Consider the following 14,311-nt stretch of genomic DNA (forward strand, 5'->3'; position numbering starts at 1 on the left):
ACCCGACTCTCAAGGCTTTTCGTGAGAGTGATTTGGTGGATAGGAATCTCTCCTGCATTTTTGAACCTCTTCCAGTTGGTTCTTAAAAGATTTCGATACGGTATGGGTGGACCTACCTTAAGATCCAAATCGTAGAGGATCCAACTATGATCCGAAAAGGACCTTTTATTGGATACCTTCCAATTATCTACCCTTACTGAGCTATTTTCAGACAGTAAAGTAACATCAATCACTTCCTCTCACCCTCTGAAGTACTCTGTACTTCCCGATAAGTTAGTATTGATAATAAAATTATAAAAAGACACCCCGGCCGTTTGTCTCAGAGCTTCTCCACAACGCATGCCTCGCGTTGACGTCGCATCCTACACGCCTCCTCAGACGGTGCTGGCCGATCATGGCCATATAGACACCGTCAGCGACTTCCACCTCAACGGCTGTCATATCCTATGAACTTTATGATGGGATTAAAAAAATGTTTAAATGTTTTTTGGTTATAATACATGATATAGGATCACCTTGAGTTCGCTTATAGTACACATTGTAATTTTTCCCGAGAACCCCTTCACCTCGTTGCTCCGCACCCAGGGTTCCTGGATTAAGGCTATGTCAACGTTCTCCTCCCCTAGAAGAACGATCAGGTTGTCCGTTGCAGTCTGTGAATGCTACAGGTTAATTTGGACAACCTTTAAAACCATTTTTTATTGGTTTGTTTTCCCAGGATCGGCCTCATTTAACTGCATGCCGGTCAGTAGTTCGCTGGTGCCGTCGACCTCACCCTACTCCTCCTCCGGATTCGCAGAACGGAATATCTTCAGCTGGGCCTTCCGTACGCCGAACCGACACTTATTTTCCAATTTTTGCAGTGGTTCAAGGCTCTCTTCTGTGATTAGAAGAAGGAACGACACGCTGTTCTTCTGGCTTTGGTGATCGACCAATCGGTCATCAGCAAGACTAGTCAACCTGAGCGAATTATTCACGCCGAATAGCTTACGAACAGGCCATAGTACACTTGGGGGCCAGCTTGACTCATTTGAGTGTTAGAGGGCGATTCGCATTATAGGCGATATCCTAATCAGTCCTATCATGGAATCCGTCGTAGAAATGTCTGTAACCAAATTTTGATATTTCGACAACAGCTCACTTCAATGTAAACAAGACAATTTAGCAAATAAGTTTTTTGTCAAGTTAGCTGAATATTCAAATTAAAATGTGTTCGCTGACATGTGCGGCTGTGTTAATGGAGAAGGAAAGTGAGAGAAGCGAATGGAGTCTCAGAATTGAGCTAAAAATATTGAGAGATGCAAGGAACCCTCTTTGTTTTAGAAAAAGTTTACTTAAATACGGTTTAAAACAGGTTTATCAAAAATTACCGGTTAAATAAAGCTGAATTTACATACGTTTTAAGTTTTATTGAAGACTGCGCAAGTTCAGCGAGGACGTCGGAGGTGCTCTGGCCTGCGCACGACCCGTGAATGGACACGCGACTTCGTTGCCGCCTGCTGCAGTGCTCTGCACCCTCAACCGCCCCCTGCGGTGCGGCTGTCTGTCAACGTCAGGCCACAACAACTCTTACGGAACGCACAGCACTACCAACGCAGACAACACCACGCGTCTCACCACCTTCTTAACCTCCGGCCCCCGAATGCCGTTATCGGAGTCCAACCACCACCAATCGCAGACGAAGAGGTCCAACTTCCCCGCGAGTCCCGCGTAACCTTGACACTATTAAGTTCTGGATATTGTAGCAGGTTAAACTCCTACTTATCCAGAATCGACCCCGACATACTAAACATATGTCCAGCATGTGGAGGCACCCCGCACGACACTAACCACCTCTTCACATGACCTATTAAACCCACTCATCTAATACCCCTCTCCCTCTGAACCCCACCCTTTCGAAACAGCTAGTATCCTGGGCCTACCGTTAGATGAACTAGACGAAGACGACCTGTGATTACGCAACACACACTATTTTTCTATAATAATTCAGTAAATCGTTTTAGTACTTTAACATGCCTCTGTGTTATGACTTAAAATCGCATTCCGAAGCTCTGGTTAGGTCAAAGAAGATAGGGTTTTCGCAGTATATCGACTTCAAATGATGTGATCTTGTTACCTGTTGTACGTTATCAAAAACCGGGAAAAATATTTCCCCCCGACTGATTTGTAGGATTTGGCGAATATAATGATTATCGCATAAGCTTATTACGTTTTCTCATAACTTTTCTCCTATTTAGGTAAATAAAATAAATTTAGAAAAATTTAAGTAGGTCGTAAGACCTCGAATTTCGCCGTTCATATACAGTGGCTTACAGCTTATTTCATGCAGGCGAACTACTAAAACTGCGAATGCTGTATTTTAGTTCCATTAAATGTGGACAGTTCCATATGAGCCATGTTTGCACGATTGCCGCCTTATGTTTAGGGACATTGTACTGGTAGAAACGGAAATCTTGAGGTATTCCAAGTTTCGCAGAACTTTGGAGAAGATTTTCTTTTAGAATATTGAAGTACATTATTTTGTTCATAATACCCTCGACAAACCCTACTCCGGCTGCTAATATGTTTCACAGTTGGTTTTATGTTGCTTTTGTGGAGCTCTGTATGAGGTTTCTGCCAGGCGTAAGACATTCCATCTGAGCCGAATAGATTGACTTTGGACTTTCGAGCTCTCTGGCGAAGGTAACTCGGTTCAATTAATTTTTTGTATTTAAGAATGTTTCTTTCGTGCTACTCGACCATTAAAGTCCTTTTCACTTTGTACCCGTCGCACTGTTTGGACACAACATGTCTTGCCCACTTCCTGCTGAATATCGTTTAGCAGTTTTGAAGCCGATAGCATTGGGTGTTCTTTCATTTTTCGAAGAATTAAACGCTCATCACGTTCGTCAAAAATTTTATTTGGGGCACATCGGCCTTTATTTTGCACCCGATATTCAGGGACGAAGAGCTCAATGATACTTTGTACTGTAGCACTACGCAAACAAACTATTTTCGGAACTTTCCGCTCCGACTTTCCGCTTTGAAAATACTTGATGGCCAGTTCTCGCTGTTCAATCGTAGTACGTCGGCCCATTTTTTATATTATATATTTTTATATTGTTCACGTGGCGATCACATACTAAAAATTGCATAGAACAATAACTGTGCGCTACCTATATAAAATAGAAATTCAAAATACCGTTAACCAAGCGACTAGCCACCGCCACAACATAAACAAGTGCTTGCATGAAATAAGCTGTGAGCAAAGATACCGCATTGTGGTTGCATTTCATTCCGTAGTGTGATTGGGACTATATTTCCACGAATTTTGCTCTACTCATTATGTTAGCAAATCATTTAACTAAATTAAATTAAAATTTATTTTGAATTGCGACAATTTTTCATTCTGCAATAATTTACACTTCGAATGATGAGACCGATCATGGACAGGTTGATCAACTTCGTAATATAGGGTAGTCCCGTCGGACCCAAATTTTTCACATAAACACGTTGCTACCGTCGGGGAAGCTTTGAAAGCTTTAGCTTTCCTGATGGACATCTGGACCACATCGAGAATTCAAGTGGTGCACTATTGTTTAGCAGTTTGAGCAACTATTTGATAACATTTATTGACGATGTCGAAAAATGTCAAAGTAAAAACTAAATAAAATGGACGCCGAAAAAGAAAACAGGTTTGTAGACATAGTTCTAATAAAATGTAGGCTAAATATTATTAATTATGCACTCTTATTACAAGAAAAATGTGTCCATAAACGCTTTCTCCTCTTATTAGTTATTATGTCATATCGAATTTTGCACGCGTATTACTGGCATAATTTTTTGAAAACTCAGTAAACGTCGTTTACGGACTTCCTTCAACTGTTTATTACTAGCAGCCAGTTGCGCAATTAAATTAGCTTTTCGTTCTCCTTGTCTTTTCATCATATCGTGAATAATAATTAAACAAATCAAAATACCAAAACCAAGAAAAATCTTTCAAAACAGTCTTAACGGGTAGATGAATTTTTTGGATTTATTGCTAATTAATGTATATGTGAACGTACTTTAAGGCAGTTCTAGTCCGGCGATGCCTACATGTTTATTTATATAGCCCCTGGTAACGCTCAAGCATGCATGTCCACCAGGCTTATATGTGTGCGTGTCGGGTGACACTCGTACTTGCTTCGTGTCACACATACTTTTGCATGATGAAAATCAAAAATTTTAGATATTAGCGTCAAGCATCCGACACGCACACATATAAGCTGCAGAACATCATGCTTGAGCGTTGCAAGGAGCTAATACTTATGCTCGATAACTTGGCATGGAGATTTTTCGTTAAGTTAATCGAGCATAAAGATAGCGAGATGACGACTAGAAGAGGCCTAAATAAAAATCGGTACAACCATTGCACAAAAATACAAGAACACTCTTCTTCCTATTTTTTGGGGAGATAGTGAAGTGTATGATGGCAGTGTTTGGCATATTGGCGAAGTTGATATGCCAAACTAAAATATTTATGACAACATTAAACACAATATAATATCGACAAAAAAATAGAACATCTTTGACTTGGAAAATTTACCATAAGAAATTTTTTTAATACATATATTTCTTAGCGATTATTTTTTTTTATTGAAAAACATCTGAACTTTTACGTAATTTTTTTAGACTTTTTGATACGATTTTCTATGACATTTAATAATTTTTTATGTAACCATGTTACATAAAAGAGGGTTTTAGAATCAAGGAATCTCAGCTGTGGTCATTTTTTGACAACAGCTAAGAGTATTTTTAATTATGGATCTATACAATGAACAGAACCGGCTCAACGACAAAGCCTTCACGACAGTCGGTTCTACGTTACCGAAAAAACCCGGATTTATATTCGGCCAAGGACTGTCACTCCAGCAGTATTCCCCGTATGTAAGTAGGGGAATGTTTATGCTGCTACAACAACCACAAAGCCTTCCCACAATAGCCGGTTCTACTTAACCGGAACGACCCAGATTTATATTTGGCCAAGAAATGTCACTTCAGCAGCATTCTCCAAATATGTTAGGGAGATGCTTATGCTGCTAGAAAAATATATTCTACTGTCGGACAATTTTCGCGACAGGGTGAAATACTTAAAAACTACCAGCTTCCATTTTCGGAATGAGAATACACTCCCTATTCCCCCTTTATATAACTGTTTTTTAAAGCTAATGCCGTACTGAATATGAAAATTACTTAAATTTTCACTATCTGATATTTCACAGTTACAACTTCATGACACCTTCAAATGGCAATTATCAAACAAACAGTGCCATTTAACAGAAACAAATATATGTACCTAAGAGATATAAGGTAGTACCAAACGATTATTGGGAGGGTATACTCATTTTACAAACCTGCCTAAAGACAGAATGCGGATGTGCATGGCCGACCCCTGTCGTTTCCGCAATCAATCGAATTCGAAACCAAACCAAAATGAAAGTATAGACATCCCAGCCCAATACAGTCATAACAAAGACACCTATCTCACCTCTATTGTTCATACCCTTAGTATATGCGCGTAAAATAGTTTAGCGGGTAGGCTTGAATGTTTTTCTTTTATTTATATCTCTCTAGTACTTTTTCTTGTTAGTCAACCAATGCTTACAAAAAGCGAATGATTGCAGATCTGATATTTCTATAGACTTCACTTAATTATCGACGTAAAAAGAAAACAAGAGTAACGATTATCATATGGCGCCCAACTTTGTATTCTGAACTGAATGCTCAAACGAAAGATTTTTGAATACCGTGTTTAACAAAATTGTTTCCACATTTTATTTATCTTCTGGTTTTGAAAAAACGAAAGTTAATTGGCATTTTCCACAATAATGCCGATCTTCATGAGCGGCCATGAAAACACCAGCCCCACAGTTTTCACCTGGGCATTCCCGACGGAGACGATGGATTTTTCCGTTCTCGTCGACCTAAATGAAGAAAATATTTTATTTATTTTGTATTGTAATATAATAAAATCTCATACCTTATAATAATTTAAAACCGCCAACTTAACCTTCTTCCTCTTATGTTTAATCTTCTTTGGGGTTGAGTAGTTCTTCTTCTTGCGTTTCTTCGCACCACCCCTAAGACGAAGTACTAAATGTAAGGTAGACTCCTTCTGTATATTGTAATCAGCCAATGTGCGACCATCTTCCAGTTGCTTCCCAGCGAAAATTAGCCGCTGTTGATCTGGTGGAATTCCTTCTTTATCTTGAATTTTAGCCTTGACATGCTCAATGGTATCAGAAGGCTCGACCTCAAGCGTGATGGTCTTACCCGTTAGGGTTTTAACGAAAATTTGCATGGCTAAATATTTCTACAAACCTATTAAAAAAACAAAAACAAAATGGGACTAGAGACCAAAAACAATAAACATCGTGAACGATAAATGTAGAAGTATTTATTCTATTCTATTTTTTTATTAACATTGAACAAATTCAGGCTAGTCTAAGTTTTTGAATTTAAACCAGCAACACTGCATTTATAACCCCATCGTTTTCTGGGTTGTTTGTTACTTGAGCATATTTGCCCCAGACAACTTTTCCAGTTTGTGTCACAAGTCCTAGATCGGAAATATTTACTTCGATGACAGTGCCTTTTGTTATTACTCCTAAAGAAGTTAACATCGTGGAACTAGGATTTTTTTTAACACCAATTATGGGGAGATAAAACGTGGTCTTAAGTTCAGGATGTGTAACATGAGCTTTGTTCATTCTTAGCCCCATTGGTCTAATAAATCTCTCGAATTTTGGAGGTTTTCTGGTAAAGTTCTCCCCAACGAATGTAACTTTTGTTACCATACGTTTCCAACTCTTTCGTTTGGTCTTTCCAGTTTTTAATTCTCTGAAAACTTCTGCATCGGATTGTGCTCGTACTTTTGGAAGTGGTACATCCCATTTGCCAGCCTTTTCTTTCCGTTTTTGCTTTATCATATTAGACAGGACTTTAGCACGGGCCTGTTGGCCCCTGTCTAATAAATAATGAGGTACTGCGCCTTCCTCAACATTTTCTTCTTGCTTTTTGCATTTTTTTTCCTGATGAGCTTTTATTTTCTTAGCAATTTGAATTTTCTCATTTCTACGTTCTTTATTAAATAATTTTGCTTTAATACCACGCAGTTTACGTGCTTTGCGTGCCCTTTCCTTAGGGAAGCGAGCCTCTTTTTTACGAATACGTTCCTCATAATCTAATCGCCGACCGTAAAGTCTCACATGGCGTTCCATATACTCATTTTGAGGCATGATGAATTACTTTTGGAACTAAAAACAAAAAAATTGAATAACACAACACCACTTCCAAATATGTTTATGTAGATAACTGCTCCTCTCACACAATTGATATCTATATTGACATTAAACTTACAAATAGATATAGTATTAATTTAATACTACGGATATCACAATTAAGTTTTTTCTAGTACACATAAAACTTAATTTGGACTTAAATTACTTCCCAAATACACGCATCAAAAAAGAAACTCACCCATATACGCAAAAGCCACGATGCGAAAGGAAATGTTTCTATTAAATCAAGAGGAAATGCATTAAATATCACATTCCACAAACGCAACACTAGTGCGTTTATAGAAAAGTGTAATAAAATATCGAAATGTTTTTATGCCAACAACTTCACACTTAGAGCTGCCACACACTAAAGTGGTTTTAAGTGGTTAACACTTGTGCCCTATCGTAATTTCTAATTATGGCAGCTCGTATCTTCTTAAAAGTTCTGTTGTAGCAGCAGCTTACTAGTCACCTGTCGTCTTCGTCTAACTTAACCAGAGAACGTAAATGCATAGAGAAAGTTCAATCCCGGCCCGTTCCTCATATTGGGCTCTAACAAAATAAGGGTAAGAAATTCAACTCGGAAATTACTTCACCACAAGTTAACAGTACAAAATTATTTAATATAGCTACTGGAGAGAAATCAGAGGGAGAGATTGCCGCGCAAGTGTGGAAAAATATAGTTTGCATTAGCTTTCAATTGCTTGCGTACAGAATAGATTCGTTCATTTGATATGTCCATATGATTTGTATGCATGTTTATATACATATATTAGTATACAACGCATGTAGGAATATTATATACACATATGGCAAACATTACCATAAATTTTTTCTTTCATATACACTAATAAATTAATAATAAAAACCTTAACAAAATGGTATTATTAACAACTTGTCGTCAAATTTTCTCCTAGTATTAAAATGTCCGAAACAGACCTTTTTTTTAAGCTATTTGTGTTTTTCTGCAACTTACTGTATACTCATGCGCGCACTTAACGCACAGCAGCTGCGGTTGTCGAGCATTTAGAAGACAAATTTACATACATATACGGGTGTAAACATATATACGGAGCCGCGGGAACTCGACTTGACAAAAATTCAAGGTTTACCAAATATTGGCAAATAATTCTACAAGAAATGTTCCAATATTGACTATTTTCGAATGGTCGAGAAAATTGGCATATGGGCGGCTCGTTTTATGAATGAAACTAAGAGCTCGAATTTATCAATGAATTTTTTGATGATGAGTTTTGGTTGTACAGGTCAATAATTGAAACTGTTCGGCGCCGCCGCGACTATTTCAGACTGTTCAGCGCTATGGCAACTAGAATGATGGTAGCTACGCCTGCGCCTATTAATGCATTTTGTTCTTGTAGTCACTAGGCATAGAATTTTAGCTTTGAACGACATACGCATATACAGGAATAAAGTGAGTGGCCCGTGTGTGCGGCTGTATGTACATGCATTTGTATGTGTATGCTAATAAGCATTGCTTTGCTGGAAGTTCAGAACACAAATATGTATGTACGTTGCTATGCCATGATTCTAGTTGCTATAGCATATCATATGTATAAAAAATAAACATATTTATATTTGCATATGCCATCTTCCTGTGTGCCTGGTAATGAAGCGTTTTCTATAAAGAATTTTTTGATTTGATCAAATTATATATGTGAATATATGTCAAAACACATACATATATGTACGTATATAGGCTAGGGCATCAAGCATGGAAATACATACATATGTAGAAGAGAATTGTTTTAGTATTTGTTAGGCAGGAATTCGATCATTCGGATATTTACTCCCTAATTATTGCATGAAATATTATGAAAAGGCGATGCTCGTGAGGTGAGTCATGGTTGCTTCAGTGCACGCATATGTGCAAAACACTATATTTATTAAAGATGCAATGGAACTTAGTTGTCCTATAGATGCAAACACGTTTCTTTGAAGTTTTCTTTTATTTATTTTAAATTTCAAAGTTTTATACCATCTAGAAAATGCATACATATATTATTCCCTGTTGTAAAATGTAAATTGAAATAAATTCAGGTCATGGTTTCTGCAGTGGGTATGCACATACTATGTAACACTATAAGATTTATACATACAATATAATATACATACAATATAATATGCATACATACATACATATATTGAGCAGCACTTGCATGCCCTATGAATTCTCGTCTAAAATTAATTTCGACTCGAACAATAAGTAAAAAATTTCATCAAATTTGTATGAAGTTTCAAATACTAAAACACACACACAAAATGTGAGGTCGTTTTATAATGTATTTTGTTTAAATTATTCTTTTTAAATTAAATCACAAACATGAAAATGTTAAATGTTGACGCAATTTGAAATCTTTTATTTATTGTATTTGTTTGAAAATATAAATTGAATAAATTTTCGTTTATCAAGCGAACAAAGAAATGCATAAGCAAATTCCTTGCAAAATGCCGTCGGCATTCGTCAATTTCATTTAATACAGAAACCAAAAACTGAGCAGAGCCAATGTACTGAAGCTCCCCGTTGTCGAGTTGAACAAGGTGAAAAAGTCTTCGCGGTTTCACTTAATTTTTAACAATTTACACCATTCGTAGCTCGTGAGACGTCTCTATACATTACAGTTCTCTGAGCAATATCTGACTATCTGCTGTCGCCATCAAGGCTAATTCATGTTTTTGTTTTGGCCTCTCGTTTGCTATTGTTGCCAGTCGGCTTGCGAAACTCCGCGATTGTAACAATATTTTAAATATACTAGAAAGCTTACTTCAAAAGTAATTGGTCACTTGCAATTCAAAAGCTATATTATTAGACGAGTAATAATATAAGACGCAGCCGCCGTAGCCGAATGGGTTGGTGCGTGATTACCATTCGGAATTCACAGATAGAACGTCGGTGAAACCAAAATTAATAAAAACATTTTTCTTATAGCGGTCGCCTCTCGGCAGGCAATGGCAAACCTCCGAGTGTATTTCTGCCATGAAAAAGCTCCTCATAAAAATATATGCCGTTCGGAGTCGGCTTGAAACTGTAGGTCCCTCCATTTGTGGAACAACATCAAGACGCACACCACAAATAGGAGAAGGAGCTCGGCCAAACACCCAAAAAGGGTGTACGCGCCAATCATATATATATATAATAATATTATATACGACTAAGTCAAGCAGTAGACCAGGAAGGAAGGAAAAGAAACAGCGTGCTTGTGAAGAGAAACAGCAATCGGAATGACTTTCCATCACAAGATATTATACACCCCCACACACTTTCTTCTCACGGCGTGAAAAAAAAACTAACAACTGCATTTGGAGGTATTTTTATGATTCCTGCTATCATAATTTAACACGCGGCACTTCATTTAAATTAATTTGTTTAATTTAAGAATCACAAATCTTGAAATCACAAAATTACTAAGCCATTCACTGAATAATTATAAAACAAGTAAAATCTCTTCCTTTTGTTTGTTCGTAGCGCGGCAGTCATTGAATTTCAAAATCGCTAAGAATTAAGTAGCGATTTCCGGAAGGTGGCCCTTTTGTATTCTATAAATCGTAATTTTTTACGCTAACAGGTTCACCTTAAGACTCTGCTTCTAGTAAATTCTATTTTGTCGTCTGTCACTTAAGTTTCATTCTAGTAGGAACGTATTGTTATGTGAATTTTCATGATTCGTCAAAGTGTTGTAAAGCAATGTTTAGATCAAATTAATTTGAAGTTTGCACTTTGACTTCATGGCCTTTTGTGCCCTCTACTCATCACAGTACCTAATCCAGACCCAGTTCATTTATTAAATTAAAATAGAGCTGGGTTGGATTGAGCATATGTGCCTTTCTTCTGGCTGAAAATGACTGAGATATCTCAACCTTCTCCATGCTATTGCTCTGCATTCAAGGAGAAGGTGGACAATGAGGACTTAACCTGAAAGGATGGCAACGTTTTGAATGATGCCTGACTGGCGCTCAGAATGGCCATTCGTGTATTCAGGAGCTAGTCTAAGTTTATCTTTGCACATAGATAGATAGTAAAGACCTTCGCTTGGAAGATGTTTGGAAAACTGCCAATCGGCACAGACCGCTTGGTTCTGGGGCCATATATTCAAGCGCCTATGCCTTCCTTTCAAATGCAGGTGTATTTCCATTTACGAACTTCCTTTCGAATTTAATGACTTTAGTGAAACCGAAACCTTCCCTAGTAATATTCAACATGGTCCACTTGGCTGATTGCTGAAAATCGTTTTCAGCTCAAGCATCAATGATGTACACCCATCTCAGAATTCTTAGGCTACAGCCCCAGGATTTTCCTTGTAGACATTTACAGACCATAAGATCCTTTGTTTCTTTGGACAAAGATGTGTCAGCATACCTCTTCCAGTTAAGCTTGGCATCAGCTTGGATAAGTTCAAGATACTTAACTTCGCTGACCAATCTAATGACAACCCCGCCCATACTGATCTTCCCCATTCCTGGTAAGACTATTTTCCTGGTGAAGGGAGTGGTGGCTGTTTTGGATGGATTTATATCCAGGTTATATTCAGCGCTCCTCGGCATATACACTCTGACAATATTTAAGTGGTATACTCTTTTTTGACACATATTTAAGGATGAAGTGACAGAGGATGACAATTGAACAGATTATTATTTTTTTTTTGTTTTTGTTTTTATTTCAATAGCGCCATCGACCAAAAATGTAGAATCGTACTAACTCTAATATATATGTATATGTATATATGAATCCATACAATATATGTACTTGTATATTCCAAGAATTAAACTAGAAATGTCTGTTGGCTCTTCATTTTCAATCAGTCTATGAAAATTTTGTTAATTCGACATGGCGGACAAAAAATTAAAAAAATTCTTTTCAAGTCAAGCAAGAGTCAAACGGCTTGTAATAAAACAAAAAAAAAAAAAACAATATCCCTGTACACTTCTCAACTAGTTTGATCCAACAAAATATGTTGACTTAATTTGTAATCCCATTGCGTAGTGTGTTTACCGCTTAATGTTATGTATTGCAAATTAGGAAATATGATTTGTCAGCCACGTCATTTGTGTGCTTATCTATCTTTCTCTATTGCCTATCATATACTGATGTATTTAGTGAGAAACGGCAGATTCTAAAAGTTTTTTTTTTTGAAAAGTTAAAAGATTTTATGGAATAAGAAGTGACATTTTAGACCAATCACAAGAAATGAATATTTTCCGTTTAGCCGGGGATTTGTCGCACGTAGTTGCAATTATAATTCTCCTGTTAAAAATTTGGAAAACTCGATCGTGCGCAGGAATATCGGGAAAATCTCAGATTCTTTTTGCTTTAGTTTACTTAACACGTTATTTGGACTTGTTTACTACTTATGTCAGCCTATATAATTCTTTGATGAAGATATTATTCCTGTCAGCTTCTGGAACCACATTATATTTGATGTATGGCAAATTTAGAGGAACTTACGACCACAACCATGACACCTTCCGCATCGAGTTTTTGCTGATTCCTTGTGGCTTACTAGCAATGATTATAAATCACGAATTTACTTTAATGGAGATACTTTGGACATTTTCAATATATTTGGAGTCGGTGGCAATTCTACCGCAGCTGTTTATGGTTAGCAAAACAGGAGAAGCAGAATCAATTACTAGTCACTATCTCTTCGCGCTTGGTTCATATCGTGCTCTTTATTTACTGAACTGGATACATCGCTATATTGCAGAAACTCATTACGATTTGATTGCGATATTTGCTGGAATAGTGCAGACTATTTTATACTGCGATTTCTTCTATTTGTATATAACCAAAGTACTAAAGGGAAAGAAACTACAACTACCGGCATAAACGATTTGAATTGAATTAGTGCTTTGAGTTTTAAGGTAGAGTTATTAAAGAATATTTTTAAATTGAAATAAATTGCATATATTTAAGAGTGCATTTTAAATTTGTACCTATAATATCTTGAAATTTTATATATGTAATAATAATTTTATGTTCTCCAAATGAATTGTGATTCGTGTCAGTTCTCATTATTAACAATCGTATAGTTTAGATTACTTTAATAATTACCACTTTTCTTAGAATATCGGAAAATAAGTGGAAAGATTATGTCTACCAAAATAGACTTCAGTAAAATAATAAAAAGTTAATGCTTTTATGTAAAGGAATATTATTCTTCTAAACTAACAGTATGAAATTTAATATTTTTTAAATTCAGCTTCTAGTTTGCAGCAATAGTTGCAAGACTTGAAAGCCTCTTTTTGAACTTATTTTTTCATTGAAGAAATACATTCGAAGGTTAGGTTTCAAATTTAATTTTTATCATTTCGCTGTTTTAAGTGCCCCGCAAATTTGTAACGTAGAACATCGGGTTTTGATCGGAAAACTAGTATATATGATATTTTAAAAAAATTTCAGCCATTGGTAAATAGTTCAGTGGTATGTATATTTATGGGTGGGATCGTTCAAATGATCCAAATTAACGTGCGTAAAATCTACATTGAGAAAAAAAAAATACATACAGTCAACCTGATAGAAGCGTTCCCACGATAACTTTGAAACTATTTGACCAATTTGATTCTAACAAACTGCATTGTATGGGCTTATAATATTTATAAAACGCAATATAATCAATAAAATCTACAATCACCACCATTAGCTATTATGGCTACATATCTTCGAGTCATACTTTGTGTTTATTTTTGCGCAAGTTGTAGCAGTTCACTAGGTCCCGCTAGTGCGGTGTAGTCACCGATCGCCACCGTTTAACTCATCTAATGGTAGGTTCAGCAAACGTTCTGTTTCGACACGTTGGGTCTAGAAGGAGGGGGATGATGTGCCGGGCAGATGAAGTTACCTACGATGCTACCATCTATTTACGGGCCGTCTTAAACCCACTCACTTAACAAGCCTCTCATTCTGTGCAAGATGTGGAGGCAAATCTCCCGAATTTGGCTTGGTAACTCTTTAACCGCCCATACTTTGAGTTTTGGCTTAACTATTGCCCAAACAT

General features: G+C 36.8%; 3 protein-coding genes across 5 annotated transcripts; 1 reads left to right on the forward strand and 2 right to left on the reverse strand.

Moving 5' to 3' along the window:
- Positions 1–5,705: 5,705 nt before the first annotated feature.
- Positions 5,706–7,583, reverse strand: LOC129247565 (ubiquitin-40S ribosomal protein S27a). 2 transcript variants are annotated; one of them, XM_054886735.1, is made up of 3 exons: positions 7,501–7,583; positions 6,002–6,342; positions 5,706–5,945 (listed from the first exon to the last, which is right to left on the reverse strand). In XM_054886735.1, exons 2-3 carry the CDS (start codon positions 6,320–6,322, stop codon positions 5,796–5,798), a joined length of 471 nt encoding a protein of 156 aa, XP_054742710.1. In that variant the 5' UTR covers positions 6,323–6,342; positions 7,501–7,583; the 3' UTR covers positions 5,706–5,795. The 2 variants fall into 2 exon arrangements, with proteins under 2 accessions (XP_054742710.1, XP_054742711.1); XM_054886736.1 differs by lacking the exon at positions 7,501–7,583 and adding an exon at positions 7,381–7,478.
- On the reverse strand, positions 6,399–7,590 carry LOC129247564 (ribosome biogenesis protein NSA2 homolog). 2 transcript variants are annotated; one of them, XM_054886733.1, is made up of 2 exons: positions 7,501–7,590; positions 6,399–7,277 (listed from the first exon to the last, which is right to left on the reverse strand). In XM_054886733.1, exon 2 carries the CDS (start codon positions 7,257–7,259, stop codon positions 6,480–6,482), a length of 780 nt encoding a protein of 259 aa, XP_054742708.1. In that variant the 5' UTR covers positions 7,260–7,277; positions 7,501–7,590; the 3' UTR covers positions 6,399–6,479. The 2 variants fall into 2 exon arrangements, with proteins under 2 accessions (XP_054742708.1, XP_054742707.1); XM_054886732.1 differs by lacking the exon at positions 7,501–7,590 and adding an exon at positions 7,381–7,496.
- A 4,765-nt stretch (positions 7,591–12,355) lies between these two features.
- Positions 12,356–13,466, forward strand: LOC129247566 (ER lumen protein-retaining receptor). The gene has a single exon (XM_054886737.1). The coding sequence runs from the start codon at positions 12,505–12,507 to the stop codon at positions 13,141–13,143; it is 639 nt and encodes a 212-aa protein (XP_054742712.1). The 5' UTR covers positions 12,356–12,504; the 3' UTR covers positions 13,144–13,466.
- Positions 13,467–14,311: the final 845 nt, after the last annotated feature.

The sequence above is a fragment of the Anastrepha obliqua genome, chromosome 5 (genome assembly GCF_027943255.1).
Source record: "Anastrepha obliqua isolate idAnaObli1 chromosome 5, idAnaObli1_1.0, whole genome shotgun sequence".
NCBI classification, from domain to species: domain Eukaryota; kingdom Metazoa; phylum Arthropoda; class Insecta; order Diptera; family Tephritidae; genus Anastrepha; species Anastrepha obliqua.

Excerpts from the sequence above, each read along its gene's own strand:
- LOC129247565 (XM_054886735.1), bottom strand. The coding sequence starts at position 6,322 with ATGCAAATTTTCGTTAAAACCCTAACGGGTAAGACCATCACGCTTGAG. Across the intron at positions 5,946-6,001 it reads CGGTTTTAAATTATTATAAG|GTCGACGAGAACGGAAAAAT; the intron begins GTATGAGATTTT and ends TTCTTCATTTAG.
- LOC129247564 (XM_054886733.1), bottom strand. The coding sequence starts at position 7,259 with ATGCCTCAAAATGAGTATATGGAACGCCATGTGAGACTTTACGGTCGG.
- LOC129247566 (XM_054886737.1), top strand. The coding sequence starts at position 12,505 with ATGAATATTTTCCGTTTAGCCGGGGATTTGTCGCACGTAGTTGCAATT.